The sequence below is a fragment of the Mustela erminea genome, chromosome 3, assembly GCF_009829155.1.
Source record: "Mustela erminea isolate mMusErm1 chromosome 3, mMusErm1.Pri, whole genome shotgun sequence".
In the NCBI taxonomy this organism is placed as follows: domain Eukaryota; kingdom Metazoa; phylum Chordata; class Mammalia; order Carnivora; family Mustelidae; genus Mustela; species Mustela erminea.
In genome coordinates this window covers 158,929,916-158,948,036 of record NC_045616.1, presented here as the reverse complement: position 1 = coordinate 158,948,036, position 18,121 = coordinate 158,929,916, and the positions used below count along the sequence as shown (strand labels likewise).

Below are 18,121 nucleotides of genomic sequence, written 5' to 3'. Positions count from 1 at the left end.
CATCTCTGTTGTTTTTGGTACACCTGTATGTACTCAGTGCCCACTAGCCTTGTGGTATCCGTGTTGCTTTTTACATGAAGAGACAGGTTTAGGGAAGCTCAGTGCTCAACCCGAGTCACACGGAAGTAAGTGGAGATGGGACCTACCTTCAGTCCGTTGGAATTCAAAGTATTTTTTAATAGAAAAGCAGTGTTTTGCACGAGACTGTCCTTTACCATATAAATGAAAAGTAGTACTGATTAACAAAAAAAAAAAAAAAAAAAAAAGAAGAAGAAGAAAGGAAGAAAAGAAAAAGAAAAAATGCACATAGAAAAGAATGAAAATATAATCTGTTGCTCTATGGAAAAGCCTCTAAGAAACCAAAGAGCTGTCACAGAACACTTGAAAGCGATGGGTACTTAATAGGCCTCGCAATTAGAAGCCCTCCAAAATTACTAGAAAATGCATTGAAAAGGAAAGGATAAGATGTTCCAAGGGAACAAGCAAGAGGAACCCGTTATCATTACATAGATGATGCCATGCTCACGATCTCCCTATGAAAAGGCATTTTCATACATTTCATTTAGTTTGCATTGTAAGGGTTTTTTTTTTTTGCATTGTAAGGTATTTTTAAAAAACATTTTTAAAGGCATTTGAATACATTTTAGTAGCAATAAGGGCATTTTTCTACATTTCACTTAGTTTGTGTCATTTGAAGAATTTTTTTTTTCTATTTAAAGCATGTTTTAAAGGCATTTGAGTACTACTAATAAAGGCATTTTCATATGTTTCATGTAGTTTGTGTTGTATGGTGAAGTTTTGTTTCCACCAAGGGAGGTGGGGTTGGGCTGCATAAACAGATTTCATTGAGATTGACAGTGTTTTTAATGTTTTAGTTCATTTTATTTTAAGCTATGCTGTTTGTTTTATGCTACAAATTTTGAAAACTGAAGTAGCTCCGAAGAAAACAGCCACGGGGTGTGCCTCTGTGGCTTTGTCCGTGGTCCTGTCCGCTGGGAGTGGACCAGGGCAGAGAAGGAAGCTTGCGGTGCAGGCACGGCGGGCCTTCCTGATTTCATTTACTTCCCCTGGTCGGGGGAGACACATGATGCCAGCAGCAAGACTGGGAAGGATTGTGGCTCGTAAGCTTATACACTCTTTAATGAATGCTCTACTGTTTTTTTTTTCTTGATGCCCTATAAAAGATGCTATTTTGTGGAGAAGTCCTTATTAAAACTTGTTTGGAGTTTGAGTTCCAAAGGCAAATGCAGACTCAGCTGCTGGCTGCCCTCTTTCAGAAGAGCCGGACTCTCCCGTGGGCTCGGGTTGGGCAGTGTTTGGGGCCAGCAGCCTCGGGAGCAGCAGCGGGTCAGGCTGAAGCCCCGGGCCAGCTGGGAGCCCGGCTTGCCCCCCCGAGGCTGGGGGACGCGGGTGAAGCGAGAGGTCCTCCACCATGCAGGGTCCAGCTCCTCCGGTCGCGCATCTGCCCCTGGGACACCACATCGGCTCCCAGGGATCGTGGCGTGTGACTTAGGAGCCATGGAAGTCTCTTTCCTCCCTCAAGATGGACTCAGAATTATAGTTTACAGCTGTGTTAGCATCAACATGTGTGTGCCTTTTGACCCCAAGAGCTTATGTTTTTTTGTTTTGATTTTAAAAGACATTAAAACACATTTGTGGACTCTTAGAAGTACTAGGGGACCCAGACACTGTGTCTGCTGTGCTGCATGGGGAAGTCACCTTTAGCCCAGACAAGGCACTTCTTGGCGATGGGGACCCCGAAATTAAAGAAAAAAAAAAGTATATGTGATAGAGACTCCAGTATTTAAGACCCGAAACGGTATCCGGTGTATCTGTCCTGGAGCCAGCATGATGGGACCTTGTCCCATCTTTGTCTTGCTTCCCGTTAGAGCCGCTCCGAGACAGGGGCAGGGAGAAGCCAGGCGATGCGCTTCCCGCCGCTTTCCGATCCTTTCCGTGGCTTCACGTGCTAAGTTTCGCTTCACAGTCATGCCTATTTTCACATCATTTTCAGTCTCTCTGGAGACACAAGGGCCAATGAAGTCGACGATTGTTTCTCCCCAGACAGGGTTGATGGAGTAAGTGACCGGTCATGCAGGACAACGGCCGTCCCGGCGACCTAGGGGCGAGCTCTGTGTCCACAGTTCAGTCCTTTAGGGGCAGTTTAACATTAAGTGAGATTTCCCGGCTCCGTGCGTGTAGCAGGTGGTGGGGATCTCAGGCTGGATGTCCCCAGAGGACATGCGGTCACGACCCCGAGCCCATTTATTTGTGGGGTTGCAGCGTGGGGAGCCCTCGCCGCTGTGGCACCGCCGAGACCCTTTGCCCTCATTGCGGTGTGGCCGAGGGTGTGGGTGCAACTCGGCACCTGATCAGGGGCGAAGACAGCCGTGGCGGGGGAGTGAGAACTCCCCACTGGCTCCTCCTGTCTCCCGCCAGCTCTGGAAAGGCACATGCCTTCGGCCCCTTGGTCTCGCTCGCCATCTGCTGCGGGGACCCCAGTCGCCCCCCTGCCCCCCTCCCCAGCTGCACCAGCCGTGGAGACTCATTTCCGTTCTTGGGGTTTCTTTTTCCTCACCTGTGGAATCGTGCAGACACCATGCCCCCCACGGGGGTGTGGTAAGTACATGACGAGGTTGTGTGTTGTTCTGTGTTGCGGTCGCCGTGGTGGCTGTCTCTTCCCCAGGCATCTGGAGGCGTGTGTGATGGTGGCGGAGAAGGGGAAGCGCGGTCAGCTGAGCCCTGCGGGCGGGCTCAGGGCCCTTTCCTTGCCTCGATGTTAATTCGGAGTCTGGGAGCCATTTGGCGGATCTGCTGTGCCTCCCCGTGTCCCCGGGGTTAGGGGTTTGGTATCGGGGGAGGCCGGAGCTGGAGCTGCCGATGGCATGGCGTGAGCCCCGTACCCGCGGGCACAGGGGAAGAGCTCGCCGGGCTCTGGGATTTGAAAGAAGCGCCCCACAAATCCCGGATCTCACCGTCTCTGCTCTTCTGAAGCCCCCCGGGAAGTTCTTAGGGTTCTGCCCGTCTGGGTTCTTGGATTGAGGTGCGTCGGTAGCTCCCCGTGTTCAGATGAGGGATGGAGACCTTCGGGGGCTTCCAGCCCACAGGGAGTGCTGTGCGTGGCCTCGTGCTTTGCCAAAGCGACAGGCTGAATCCATGCCATGGTAACGCGAGGAAGCACCACGTCTGCCGCACTGAGCGGACATTGCATAGAATGGAAATAGTGTTCCTTTAGTGCGTGTGGGGCTAGAAAGGGATGGAGGGAAACGGAGCCTTACTGTGCAGAAGTGGACCTCAGGAAATGCGGCGGGGGCGAGTGCTGCTTGCTCATTTTCTTTTTGCCGCTGGAGCACCGGACCAGTGGGGAGGTCCGCCAGCAAAACGGCACATTCTTCTAAGTGTTTCCTGCTTTCTCATGCCTATACTTAGTACTTTCTGACCCTTTTCTCTTAACCTGCGATCCTGTTAAAACATTAATTGTCATGCATTAAAATAAAAGCTCATCACTTGAGAGACTCAGACCATTTTTAGATTTTTAAATAAAACATTTCAAACCCATTTGGAAGCCTTAATTTTCTAAGGCAAGGGCATTTCTGGTCCTCTGATTCAGGCAGTGAAGTTGCTGGTCTTATTTTTACCCTGATAGTAAATATTCTTACGCTCACTTTTGAATAAAATCCATTTCTCCATTTATCAGGGAAAATCTAAATTTGACGGTGTTGCTGTTTTGCATAATTTAAATATACAATACTGGGTTATTTCTATAGAGAAACATAGTGATTTAATGGGAAATTTAAATTTTCAGATGTTCAGACCCTTCTACTTCTGGAATAATTTTTACAGCTCGATCTATTTGACATTGATTCATGTTGATGACATTTGAGGACATGAACTGTGGGTATCACATGTTGCTAAATTGTGCCTTTGCAATATTTTCCTTCCTCTTAGGAAGTCGAAGACCACGTGGCATTTTTAATAACGGTCCCGACAGCCCTGGCGATTTTCTTCGCGATATTCATCCTCGTGTGCATCGAGTCCGTGTTTAAGAAGCTGCTCCGTCTTTTTTCCTTGGTGATATGGCTGTGTCTCGTGGCCATGGGGTACCTGTTCATGTGCTTTGGAGGCACCGTCTCTCCCTGGGACCAGGTATGGTGTTAAAATGCTTTTTTGTGTTTCCTTTATTTGCTTTGATTGATGACATACTTGGTTCTGCAAACCTGACCCTAAACTGGAAACAGGAGACCTGTGGCTGAGAAGAAGGTCTTTCGAATTAGCCACGTTAGTGTGGCTTCATGGCTGAAGTCAGTCCAAACCCGCTTGGACTTCTCAGATCTGCCAGCGGCCAGGGTGCGGGCCTGGGTCTCCCTTGTCACTTGGTTGAGATGGCAGGGTCCAGCTGTACTCCTCGTGCTGCACTTGGCTGCATGGTGTCCTGGTTTCTGAGTTCTCTGTTATTCCAGGATCCGTCTGGGATCAGAGCCGTACCTGTCAGTCTCAGACACTGGTTTTTGCCTTGGAGTCTTTGTCCATTACCAGATATTCCTCCTTACGTACCGGCTTCTCTGACACTGATTTTACATCAGTCTGATTTCGTCATATCAGTAGGATGGTTTCATGCACCTCCTGGAAACCCATGGTTCTTCATGTTGACCCTGGGAGGTTTTTGGCTCAGGAAGTCGCCACCTGGAGGCTGTTAGCTCTTTAGGACTCACCACTGTGTGCTGCCACGTGGATGCACACTCTGGACTGCCTGAGGAAGCCCTGGGTTGTCTCCGGGGCAGGGCTGGGCTGCAGGCATGGTATACAAGCTGCCAGCTTTGAGCTCGTAATCAAAGCCTCGAGGTTCTGCAGCCATCCAGGAAGAGAGTGCATTGGGCACTGAGCGGGCTGTCACAGCGTTGGTCGGACATCAGAGTGAGGGGTGAGTAGGAAAGGAACAGGGGCCAGAAGTGGGTAGAGGAGAAAGCATTAGGAGACCAAGACACCAGTAGGGAGAATTCCTGTCGAGGCCAGAGGAGAGGAGAGATTCAAGAGGGCAGCGGACAGAGGGGCTCAAATACCAGGGCCGGGGGAGAGCGTCGCCACTCTGCCATTGTTGGAGAGAGCCCTGGGTGAGGTTTCCAGCAGGTTCTGTTAGGAAGTGTGACAGGTTCTGCCTCATGGCCTCAGCCAAGCCATCATCCCGTTTTGGCCTCAGTTTCTCTTGCAAAGGGAGAGGCTTGGACTAAGTCAACAACACTTGGTCTCTCTGGCTCCGAAGGACACTGTTGTGGATGCAAGAGATGGTGGTGCTGCTGTCCCTTTCTGCTGCTCCCCTGGTCAGGGAGGCTCCCAGGCCAGTGTCTCCATCACTGTCCCCTTCAGGGCCCTGGCAGGGCTGGGTATGCATCCCAGGCTCCCAGCAGCTTCCTGGCCCCACCTCCCCTCTGTTTGCACGCCGTGCTCTGGCCTCACGTGCACATGGGACAGAACCGGGGTGCCCGCCAACAGTGGGACCCACCCAGCGGCCTGGGTGTGCACCAACGCCACCTCCTTTAACAGTGTGACTTTATGAGAGGCCTCACTGTCTGGAAGGGAAGGATCCTCTGTTTGTTCTTTAGTTTTCCTTTTGTTCCGAGTTCTCTGAGCGTGTTTTTCCATGTGAATCACAGAATCAGCTCATCATGTCCAGTGAAAACTCCTGTTGAGATCTGGAGTTTTATCTTAATATATTATATAACATAAAATATATTGTAATACATTTATAATATGTGATATATTTATAATATAAATTATAATATAATTGTATAATACATATACAGTTATATAATATGTTAATAATATGAGATTTCTAAGTTTTTGCTTTGAATGATATGAAGTGTCTAGAAAATAATAAAAGGCTATAAAAGCACCCAGAGATTTGCTATCCTATTGTATTGAGACTTTCCATGGAATGATGTGGTATGTCTGTCCAATAAGTACGATTTTCTTTTATGTCTGAACACTTTTTTTTTTTCTGCATCAAATCATTTTGATGCAGTCATTTTACTTGGACTTGTTCTTAGATACCTAACTGTTTTTGTTGTTGCTTTATAAAAGGGATTTTTTTTTTCTAATTACCTTTTCTATTTGGTCAATGTTGACGCATAGGAATACTGTTGATTTTTATGATAACCTGTATTCAGCAATCTCAGTGAATTCTTACTAGCTCTGTTAATCAATCTGAGGGTCTCAGTTTATCTATACAGACACTGTTATCATCTTAAGATAATTCAAGAGAATCTTTTTCTCCCTTTCTAGTCCTTGAGTCCATCCATTTGCATGCATTGTGTTTTCTAATTGTATCCCCCAGGACTTGTCATGCAGAACCCTAGTTTCCAACTGCAGCATCTGTAACTTCACCCGTCAGGTTTCCTGTTTTCTCGATTACAATTTTAGTAGAACCTATAGTCAGGAGGAGGACCAAGGAGGACCTGCGGCGGCTCTGGAAGGTTCTGCTCCCACGTGTTCTGTGGCTCCCATGTGACCCTGTAGACCTTGTCAGAGCAGCCTTCCCCGCCTCCTGGTGCCCCCGACCTGGCGACACCCCTGACCCTGCTGCAGGTGTTCATCGCACGTGTGATGAGTGACCGTCCCCCCGTTCTAGGACAGACACGTCCGGGGGTGGCGTGCCTGTCTTCGAGCGCTCTGCCGAGAGCGGGCTCGCTCCGTGTTTCTGTAAATGTGCGGCTCTAGTTCTTCTCCAGATTTGTTGTCGGATTTTTGTCTTCTTTTTTTGTTTTCGGGTCCACTTGTTCTGCTTTTACCTTTTGGCTTTTTGGCCTTCATTCGGTTTTACTGCTGCCGTCCACCTGCTTTAAAAAACAAATCTCTTGGAGTATCTTCCCTCTGTTTCCTCAGTGATCCATCTCCCAGGCGCCCAGTTCGCGGGTTACATGTCTCAGGGTTGGTTCTTTTTGTGCTTGGATGTTCTTGTTTCCAGGCTCCTGCTGAGTCGGGATGGTCTCACTTCCTCCTCCCCACGTGATCCTCCCCCTGCCCTGCCCCGCTGGCCCTGGGCTCTGGCTGCCTTCCTGTGCCTCCCGGGCGCTGGGCAGAGTTAGCTTCTATGTGGAGCCTGGGCCCTGCCGGCATGGCCCAGCTCGTGGCCTGCAGCACAGCCGTGTCTGGTCCAAGCTCGGGAAAGGCCCCAGCCAGGCCCGGGGGTCGCAGCTCTCTTTTGGCCACTGTGCCTAAGCTGGGGTCTTGGTCATGTGTCTCCCTCTCACACGCCTTGCCAGGAGAGGGACACTTGGGCCATGCCTTCTCTGGGGTTTGAAATCCTGCCTCAAACATTCAGTGCAGTGATTTAAAATGAAATTATTCGGTCCCGTTACCCAAAGCCTTGCCTCTGTCAATACCAGCACCGCCGATGTTGGCCCCTCAGGGAGCACTAGCCTTCACGGAGCATGGCGGGAGGTTCTCTGTGCCGGAGGAGGAGGAGTGCTCAAGGGAGGGCTCCCACGTGCAGGGGTGAGTTCACCGTCCTGCCTCGAGGAGGTGCGGGAGTGAGCCTGCATAGACGGAAGGCACAGTCCCCACGGGGCCACTCCCTGCTGACCCCCACTGCCCTGGGGTTTACTGACTTGTTGGAGGGACTCCCAGAACTCAGGGCAGGCTGTCATAGTTGTGGTTCGTGTCAAGGAACGAGGACAGATCGACATCAGCCAAGGGAAGCGTCCAGGAAAACTACCACGTCCTGAGCTTCATGTCCTCTGCCTGCGGAGTCATGGATGGCACTGCCCTCAGCTGCTCAGCGTCCCATGAGACACCGAGTATCACCAACTGGGGCATCCGGGCTGAGCCTCTGTGTCTGGGGGTTTTGCTGGGACTTGGTCTCCTGCACCTGGCAGGGCTGACTTCAGCCTCCAGCCTGGTGCTGCATCCGAGAGCCCCAGCCTGCAGCCCTTTTAGACACCACTGACCCCGCGTGGCCCCGAGGACGCCCCTGCCCGGATCATGTGTAGACTCTGCTGGCCCAAGCCCGCGGGCCATGGAGACCTTCCGGGGCTAGAGAGATGCTGGAGCCCAGGGCAAAGGGCAAGGCCTCTCTCCTGGTGAGATGTCCCTTCTCCGCCCAGATGATCCGAACATAGAGCCTCGTCATCAGCGTCTCCAGGGTCGAGCTCAGAATACCCCCGGCTCGCATGCAGTTGTGAGGACGGGCCCAGGCCCTGCCCTGTGTGCCCTTCCTGCCAGACCCTCACCGATCCCCGCGTGGCTCCCTGAGGGGGCACTGTCACACCCCTGCTTTACAAGAAACAAAGACGCAGGGTGACAAGGACCTTGCTCACAGCTGAGCGGCTGGCGCACTGGGGAGCATTTTACCTGACGCCAGAGGCCTCCCTCCCGGGACACAGGGCTCCTCTGCTGGGAGCCATGTCATGTCTAGACGGGACGGTAGCCCACGTCTAGAAACAAACCCGATGGTCCACCTGCTGGGGCCGTCCTGCTGTCATCAGTGGGGAGCAGCCAGCGTGGTTGCTGGACGTCCTGCTGCAGAGAGCAGGGCAGCTCCCACCGGAAGTCCTCCTCCAGCCCCCATGTCAGGGGCGCCAGGTCGGAGACACCCTGGCGTGGTCCAGTGTCCTGCCTCAGTGATGCCTTTTAGCCAGCCTGAGGAGGAGGAGTCGTGCCACGGGTGGTCTGTCTTGATCAGGCACGAGGACTGATTGGGCAGCATCCGGCCTGAGGAGGTCCGGGGGGCAGAGGGTGGCGGGCACCCAGGAGGGTCAGTGGCGCGGTGTGGACGGAGGTGTGGGGAATCCCGCAGAAGGGAAGAGAGGAGGCCTGCGGCAGTGTGCCCTCCAGCCCCGACGGGGCACGAGTCTCCCTGCCCACCTTCTTTGACGTTGTCTTCCATCCGGTCAGGCCTCTCTCCTTGTCCTCTTCCACCCGTGCTGCTGGCTGCCCGCCCATGGACGTTTGTCCCACGCAGCTGCCTCCTGGATGAAAAGGACTGAAAGACGGTCTGTTCTTGGTGGTTCCAGCAACTCCGAGGGAAATCGGCGGGACATCGCTGGGTCTGTGCTCTGGTTGCTTCACTGTGTTTTAGATGGAAGACCCGTGCGCGCGCCTCTGGCGCGGGCCGGTTTGCCAGCACGCCCTGCGCCGGGCTCCGGCTTTCCCATTGGTAAGCTGGTAGGCGAGAAGGGCAGTGCTGTTGCTGTTTCCCGTCTTATTTCCCGTCTTATTTTCCCGAGTGGTTTACAAATACTGGAGCAGTGTTGAACCGAATGTTCGTGGAGGCTTATATAAGAGATTTGTTTTCTCTGTTCTGTTAGGCGAAGTGGGAGCCTTTCTTTTTTTTTTTTTTAAGAAACCAGTGGCCACGAGTATGGGGCGGATCGCTCCCTCTTCAGCACATGCCTGTGCAGTTTCGTAGCGTAGCTGTGGTCCCTCTGTCCCTGTGCCAGAGCCTCTGGGACACGGGCCTTCCTGAGAGGTCAGCTCCAGAGGAAGAGGCTTAGTGAGGTTCACAGAGAGTGTCTCCGGGCTTTAGGGCCGGAAGTCTGACATCGAGGTATGGGCAAAACCATTCTCCCTCTGCAGGTTCCAGGGGAGGACGCTTCCTGCCTCTTCCAGCCACATGCGGCTTCTGGCAGTCCTTGGCGTTCCTGGGCGTGTAGACATACCGCTCAGTCACACTCCATTCTTGTCCGTGTGTCCCTTCTCTTCTTGTAAGGACACCCATCCATCGTACTGGACGTAGGGCTTCTCGTGGTGATGCCGTCCTCAACTGCTGGCAACTGCCAAGACCCTGTTTCCAAGTATGATCATACTCACAGGTACAGGGCTGGAGGGTAGGACTTGAAAATACCCTTTTTGGGGGATGCAGCTCAACTCATGATGGCTCTGATTTCACGGGAAGATGCACTGCTCCCTCTGTGGGTAGCAAGAAGCCACCTCCGTCCTGCGTGGCCTGGTGCTCAGGTGTCTGCTCACCCTTCTTGGAGTCCCCTAACCGCTTTGATGTCGGCTGACACAGAGTCTGCACATCCACCACGGACTCAAACGGATGCGCTGGAACCCAGCGTGTCGGGAATTAGGTACATTCCAGCGTGTGAATATCCTGCTAAAACAAACCCACTCACAAACACAAAGAGAACTTTATCTGACAATCGCGTAGCCGTGTAAACAGCATCACGAACGACTGTTCGTGCCTTAGCTAGGAACACCTCTGCCCGTCGGAATCACGGAAGTGCTTCTTTTGGGCTCCCGCATTAATGACATCAAGAGGTTTTGCCTGATGCGTTTTCCTAGTGCTTTGGTTTACTTGGTGAAACCCAAGCTTTTAGATGTTTTATGTAATGAATTTCTGGCAAGAATGAATGCATTTCACCTCCGCTGACAGCCCTGACTTAGGAGCCTCCCTCCTGGACGAGAATATCGTTGAGAAGGTGGCAGGAGGGCGGTCCCCCACATGGCTGGCTCCTAGGCAGACAGACGCCCGGCTTGGCTAAGTGAGGACAAGACAGCTGAATCGCATTTGCATTTGTCTCCGGTTTCCTGCCCCCCCCATCCCAACAGCTCACTGAATAGAGTTAAATGAGGGCTTCCATTCCTGACAGCCCCATGGCAGCCTTGGCACAGGGACCATGCTGAAGTCATTGTATAGATTTGTTAAATTGCCACCAACTTGAAAGGCTAGTAATTTGCTCCAGGAAGAAGACCGCTCCTTGGTCGCATTACTTAAAAGGACACCAGACATTCAGTGCGTGCCCGCGTGTTTGCTTACAAAAGTAGGACATCAGTGTGCAAACATCTGTTTTTTTTTATTTTTACTGAAAGCAGGACAAATGATCAGAAAGAGTGGCTTCTCGTAGGCTGCGAGAATTGGTTTGCTTTTCCTCCAGTGCAGTCCCTTGGAATGCTGCTAAAGAATTTTATTACCATCCGGGAGACCCAGTAGCATGTGAACGGAAAGAGAAATCCAGCTCGGGGAGATCGCACCTCAGGACCGGAACGAAGCTCCCATCTCTAAGCTTTTGTGCGCCAGTGAGGCTTCTTAGGGGCATTGTACACTCACTATGGAAAAGGACACACCTGAGAAGAATGAAAATGTTACGCCAATAATTGTCTCCTTATAGCAGCAAAAGATGAGGGATTTTCTAACGATGTATTGTTTTAATGGCAGAGGATGTACTGACAAAATGGGAATTTTAAGGAAGCACATCGCCACTGGACCTAGCCTGAAGTGTAGGTGTTTTCAGATCCTGCACATTTCTGGCGGGTGTGCGGAGGTGGCGTTTCTGTCTTCTCCCTACTGTTTGTTCCCAGCCGGAGTGAGGGGACCATCACCCTGGCTGTGCCGTGCTCTGGGAACTTACCGCAACCCTCTCTGGGTGTCCCCAGCTAGAGCCCTGACCTTGCCTGAATAGACCATTCTGCTGGGGTTGCACAACAGTCTCTCTGCCTCGTCCTTTCTCCTCCTGTGCTTTTCTTTGAGGAGCACAGACCTGGGTCCTGAAGATGGGCATTTTAATTAGACTCGTGTCTGGAGATGAAGCACGCACTGCCCTTCTCATTTCTGCATTTCTGGAATATCTCCCCCACTCGCGCCACATCACTGTACATTTCACAGACCGAGCGGTCTTGGGAACATGTTTGTTGAGGGCTCCGTTCCCAGCATGCAGCCGGGGTCGCCTGTGTGGGGATCCCAGTGCAGAGAGTCGTGCAGATACTGAACGCACATACATGTCCCCTGCCTGTCGGCTCGCCTCCTCCGCTTTCATAATGATAGAAAATAACTTCTTCCCTGTGCCGGGCAGCAGTCAGTGACTTTATCCATAACTTATTTGATCTCTACCCCCCTCTGAAGTAAGTACCGTTATTGCTTGCAATTTGCAGGTGAGAACGTGAGCACCCAGAGAGGTTAAGCATCCTGCCCAAAGTCACACAGCAGACAGACAGACAGACAGAATCTGAAGGTAGCATTCTGGCACCAGGATCACCGTGCGTCATGGTTCTGTGCTCCTTGCTATTGGGAAGGTGGGTGTTTCCTGTCCTGCCTCGGCAAATCACAGGATGATTGTGATGAGGAAGGGACATATTTGGAAATTCTGAATTGTTCTGTCTGAACCCCTTTTGGGGTTAAATGTTATTTGGAAAAACCTCATAGAGAGGAAGTCGGTACTTAGAGATGCCATAAAGTTGATCAGATCATTGTTTCAAGTTGTCAGCAGATACTCCCTGTTGAAGAGCGTAGGTGTCTCATTCCTCAGAGGAATCAACAAGAGAAATGGGACATACTTGACTCGAGGAGTAAATGTCCATGTGCATATATGAGCCAGTGTTATCGTCTGGGAATTAGTGACTGCTTTTATGCTGAGGTTAACATTGCTTCCTTATAGATTCCTTGTAATTTCACTTCTTTCTGCTGGTTTCCTCTTCTGGTCCATTCTTAGTCCCTGTGTACCTGCACAGAGGCCCTTTCCTCCTTTTATGAAAACCCTCCAACTCCAAGGGCCCTGGGAGGGCATTTGCCAGGATGCCAGCTCAGGGCTCAGAGCCCCGTCCAGCCTGGGACAGTTTCCCCTGAGCTGCACGGGCTCTGGGTTCCATCTGTGACCTTATTTGAAGTCTGCGTAGGATGGCTCTCGTGCTCCTGGTTGGTGGGGTGGGGGGTGGCCACCGTCACGAGGAGGCCGGCGCTGTGTGTAGAGCTCAGGGCATCTGGAAGCACCACCTGGAGAAGTCATCGTGACGTTGAAAGAAGTCATGACTGCAATCTGGAATTTGTCGTGTTTTCGTGAAAGAGCTGGAATTTTAAGAGGCAGGAAGAATGTTCTGTGGACTTCCAGAACATCTGCTACTGACTCGGTTTAAATGGAGACACCTTGGCTGTTGGCTGTGTGAGAGCTTGCCGCGTTCAGTGTTTGTGAATGACTTCGGGAGAGGTTGTGTTTGTAATGGAACGCCAGCTACCTTGCACTTGTAATCAAGTGGGACGTGATTGTTAGATCCAGAGGAACGCGGGGACCTGTGCGTCACGCAACCTGTCCGTGTCAGGTGGGGGCCGTGTGCGGGCCCATGCGTGCCTGCTGGGGCGCTGCCAGCACGGCGGGGAGTGAATTCTGGACTCCAGGCCAGAGCAGCAAGTTCTCAGGAGAAAATAAATCCAGAGTTTAAATTATTTCCTATTAAGAGTTGCTTAGCAACACCTCACTTAGCTTCCCCAGCATGCAGTATGTCAGATTTCCTCTTCTCAGCCAGTAATCCTGTCCTCACCCGACTCAAGGAGGGAGCGAGGTGTGTACCCCCAGCCCAAGTAAGAGGTCTGCATGGAGACTCTACAGTAAACTTTTAGATTCGGGATGAACAAATAATTGGGGCAAACAGGTGAATACTGTATTTTCCATCATCAGCGTGAGATTTTTCCTTTCATTCCATATTTCTAGTGCTTTATGACTGTGTGTGTGTGTGTGTGTGTGTGTGTGTGTGTGTGTGTTTATCTTCTGAATGTAATTTTCTTATTTGTAGAGGGGACTGAAGTATTTTCAGGTCCTCCAGGTACTGATGGACTGTGTGTCTTGTCCGCTGGGTCACCAGCCCCCTCCGCCTGGGGCTTTGTGGATCTCTCTGTTTCTAACCCCCAGCCCAGCAGCCAGGGTGGTGGATGCACGGGGCAAGCAGGGTACCAGTCGCGCTGGGAAAGGTTGATGATGTGCTGGCTGAGGAGCAGGGGGGAGGGGGAGGGGGGAGGAGAGAGGAGGAAGGATCCATTTCTACCTAAAGATGATCTATTTAGTATTTTCAAGCCCTGCTCTGGCCCAATGGAGTCTTTCCTCTAGGTTTTTCAGTCCAAAGGTTTGTGTTCCTTGCTGGGGATGATAGCAAGAATAAAACATTTCCCCGAGATTCACATCATTTTTTTTTTAGACGTTATGACCTCAGAATGGAGTTTCTAATCATTTCCGCATCTCAGCTTCACCACCATAAAATAGGGGCATTTCTCTCTGCTTCCGGGGTGTGCCCAGATGCCCTTCCCTCCGTGAGAGCCACAGCTGCCAGGACTGGCTATCACCCTCCAGAATGCACTTGGGAGTCATGGCTCCTTGTGGCTGCTGTAAAGCTTGTAGCCCACGTGCAAGGGTGTCCCCTGGAACTCTCCAGAGCATTAAGGAGAAGACATTCGCCAGGAAGGGTGAGCTGACTTCGGTCCCCAGGGAACGTGCAGCTTGGGGCAGTTTGCAGAGTTCGGTGCCGTATCAGTGTCTCAGGTACCACGGACCGAGTGGCTTGGGATAGTACACCTGTCTCGCCCTCCAGTTCTAGAGGCCACAGGTCCGAAATCAAGGTGTGGCAGGGCCACGCTCGCTCTGACATCAGAGGAGAGCTCTTCCTCGCGTCTTGCCAGCTTCTCGTGGTAGGCTGGCCATCAGGGGCATCCCTCTGATTGCCGTTACATAGCCAGTCTCTGCCTCTGTCCTCACGTGGTTCCCCCCCCCCCCCCCGGGTCCGTCTGTCTTCATGCTGCTGTTTTGCTGTAGGGACGTTGGTCATCCTGGGGGCTAGCCTACTCCTGTATGACCTCAGCTTCACCAGTTACATCTGCAGTGGACCCCGTTTCCAGATAAGCCCACATTCTGGGGTACTGGGGTTAGGACTTCAACATAGCTTTTTTTTTTTTCCCCTTTCCTTTTCTCTTTCTTTCTCTCCCTCTCTCTCGGCATGGGCGCACAATTTAACCCATCCAAAGTGCGAGGGAACTCAGATGAGAGAAGCTGTGGGTCTTATCTCTGCTTGCTCGTGGTGGACGTAAAACATACATTACCTCGTCCGTGCTCACAGCTGCGGCGTGAGACATGGACCCTGTGCAAAATGCACATGCAGGGCCCCTGGTTCAAGGTTCAATGTTAGGGACCTCAAGACGGTCTCTCCAGGGTTGTCAGACCCACTGCAGTTCCCTCTAAGTGAGGGTCCTGTGTGTCCACACAGGTGCACGTGCTGGCACCTGGGGCTGGGAGGGCTGCGAGGTGGTCTCCGTTTTGAAGGCTCAGAGATGCAGCTGTGGGCGGGAGGTTGATGGTGGTGTGAGACTGCGAGCTCTTCCTGCCCCCGGCTTTGCTGCAGGGAGGGGTGATGCTGGTGAGACTCAAGCATCCTTCCGGTGTGGGGAGTGGTCCACACCTCCGAGGAAGTCAGTGAGAAAAGAAGTTGGGAGAAATTAGGAGAGATTTTGAAAGGGTCACTTATCACTGCTGGGGGCAGGGGAGACCCAAAAACCCAGGGAGGAAAAAAAAAAAAAAACACCAAAAACCCAGAACAGCACAGAAAACTGTTCTAAGCCAAAGGTGGAGTCTTTTGGCCAAATAAATGTTTTCGCTCTGCCACAGATGATTGATGACTGCTTTCATTCGGTTGTTCAAATTCAGCTTTTGTTTTAAAGAGCAGCGTTCGTTCTTGTGGTTCTGTTAATATATACCAGTCTCTCTGAGTACAGATTGTGTTACATTTATTTTGTCATAAGCTGGTTTAATAATTTTGCTGTCTAGTAAATTCAGAGCTGAGATTAATAAGCATACTTGTAAAATCATCCGTGTGATAATTCTACTCCAAGGAGGATGGCGTTTCGAATGCCCCGTTCTAAACACCAGTGAAGTAATTGGGACCTAGTTTACCCTCCTACCATAACTGAAAAACGGGACAAATACAGTAAATGATGCTTTTGAGACACAGGCTAAGGGATACTACAAGGAAGTGACGTTCAAAGGAAGGGAAATAAAAGCGGGGGTTGTATGATTGCCCCAGCTTCCTGCCTCAAAAGCGCCTCCAGCCCCAGCACAGGGAGGCAGGACCTAAGCAGAGCTCAGTGGTTTCATGAAGTTGAAGAAACGGAGTTCAGAGTTTGGGGAGGTAAATGCATGGGAATTCTCAGGTTGGGAAACCAAAGAGGAAAGATGAGAGAGTGACACAGAGAGAGAGAAAGCTCTGGAGACTTGTGGGCGGTCCTGTGAAGTCTCCATTAAGCACCAGTTAGCCCATGCAGTGAAAGGAACCTACAGTGTCCGAGAGCCTCCAAGAAGGAGGGGGCCCTCCATACCAGGTATCACTCCATACCGAGGAATGATTCTTGGTCCTGGGCTGGGGAGAGCAAGGTGCCAGTGACAGAGGAACATTTCCTAATGTAAAGGGAATCTGTTGATCAAGACCGAGCAGTTTCAAATGCTGTGTACCTCGTAGGAGATTCAAAATAGGTGACACGAAGATCCACAGCCTTACTCCAAGTTCGCACCACTCTTCAAAGCTGGGGGGACAGTAGGAAAGTCAAAAAAGATAGAAGAGATTTTGCAGGTTCTTTCAAACAGGGGGGTCTGATTGATGTTCCTAGAATACTCCATTGAACAAGGCAGACCTGATGTTCCCTCCAACAAACGCACACTGAGCATTTTTCGAGATAGACCACATTCTTGACTGTGAAATCCCCTTGGAGTGCGAGCAGATTACTATCGTACAAAGTTTGTCCTTTCACCGTGATGGGCTTCGATAGAAGTCAGTAACGCGAGGGAATTTGGAAGCTCTGCCAGTAATTGGAAACCAAACAACACATTTCTAAATAGCCCATGACTCTGAGAAGAAATTACAAGGGGGATCAGAGAGTATGTTGGACAGAATGACATGAAAATGGGATACCTCCCAACTTGGGGGATGTGCCCTAAATGGGGCTTGAGGGAACTTATCGTGTTGACTATTTATACTACAAAAGATGAAGGGCTCAAATCAGTCACTTAGGCTTTCACCTTCAGAAACTAGAAGAGGTAGTAGAAATTATAAGAAATGGAATTAAACAAGGAGCAGAAAACAATGAAGTTGTAGACAGAAAGACAATAGAGAAAAGTCAAAGTCAATGAGACTAAACTGTTTTTTTTTCTCCTTAAATTTATTTGACAGACAGAGATCACAAGTAGTCAGAGAAGCAGGCAGAGAGAGAGGAGGAAGCAGGCTCCCTGCTGAGCAGAGAGCCCGATGCGGGGCTCGATCCCAGGACCCTGAGATCATGACCTGAGCCGTAGGCAGAGGCTTTAACCCACTGAGCCACCCAGGTGCCCCCTAAACTGGTTCTTTAAGATGGTCAATAAAAGTGATAAAACTAACCAGACTGATAAGAAATAATGAAATAAGATGAAATTTCCAATTTTAGGAATATGAGAGGGATAGTCACTATAAGTCCTACAGTGTTTAAAAGGTAAAGAAATGTTATGAACAGCTTTTTTTGCCAACAAATCCCACAGTCTAGATAAAGGGGAAAAATTCCTTGAAACGCAAACTAACAGAGTATGTTGAAGAAGGAATGGATAGCCTGAAGGGCCCTTTGTGTCTAAATAATCTGAGTACGTAGTTAATATCTTTCCACAAAGAAAACTTGGGTTCGTATGTCTCTCCTGGTGAGTTCTTACCAAAATTTTAGGATAAAATAAATCCAATACCACACCTATTCTTCCACAAAATAGAAGAGGGAACATTTCCTGTGTCATGTCATGAAGTCACCGTTACTCTGATACCCAAACCAAAGACCTTACGAGGAAAGAAAACTAAGACTAAAACGGTCATGAAAAAGAAAATAAAGTATATATTATATATATGTGTATATATATATATGCATATATTTTATAGGTAAAATATAGTATGACAAAATGAAGTTTATCTCAAGAATTCAAAGTTGGTTTAACATTAACAAAATCAGTGGTGTGATTTGTCACATGAATGTGATTTCCATCAACATTGGTGCTCTCATATCTGGAGATGCAGAAGGGGCATTTGCCACACTTCGACACCTGTTCGTGGTCTCTCAGCAGGCTAGGATATAAGGAACCACCTCAAACTGATTCAGGGCAACTGTGAAAAAGTGTAGCATTGTTCCTGATCGTGAAAGATTTAGCGCCATCCCCCGGCGATCCCGAGTAAGATCAGGGTCGATCCCTCCCACTATGGTGGTCTCAACACTGTACAGACATCCTCGCTAGTGTAGACAGCGAGAAGAAGCACAAAAGACTTGCAGACTAGAGGATAAGACTTCGGGTGACTGTGTCTGCATGTGTGTGTGCACATGTGTCACTGTCCCTTACGGTAGCCTGAAGCCACATGTGGACACGAGCGCTTC

The 18,121-nt window shown here is 50.3% G+C and overlaps 1 protein-coding gene across 3 annotated transcripts in view; it reads left to right on the top strand.

Moving 5' to 3' along the window:
• ADCY2 (adenylate cyclase 2) overlaps positions 1 to 18,121 on the top strand; it is a 409,046-nt gene that overhangs the window by 18,601 nt on the left and 372,324 nt on the right. For all 3 annotated transcript variants that reach the window (XM_032337793.1, XM_032337794.1, XM_032337795.1), the window contains exon 2: positions 3,949 to 4,146. In XM_032337793.1, the coding sequence (XP_032193684.1) occupies positions 3,949 to 4,146 (198 nt within the window). The remainder of the gene's footprint in view (positions 1 to 3,948; positions 4,147 to 18,121) is intronic.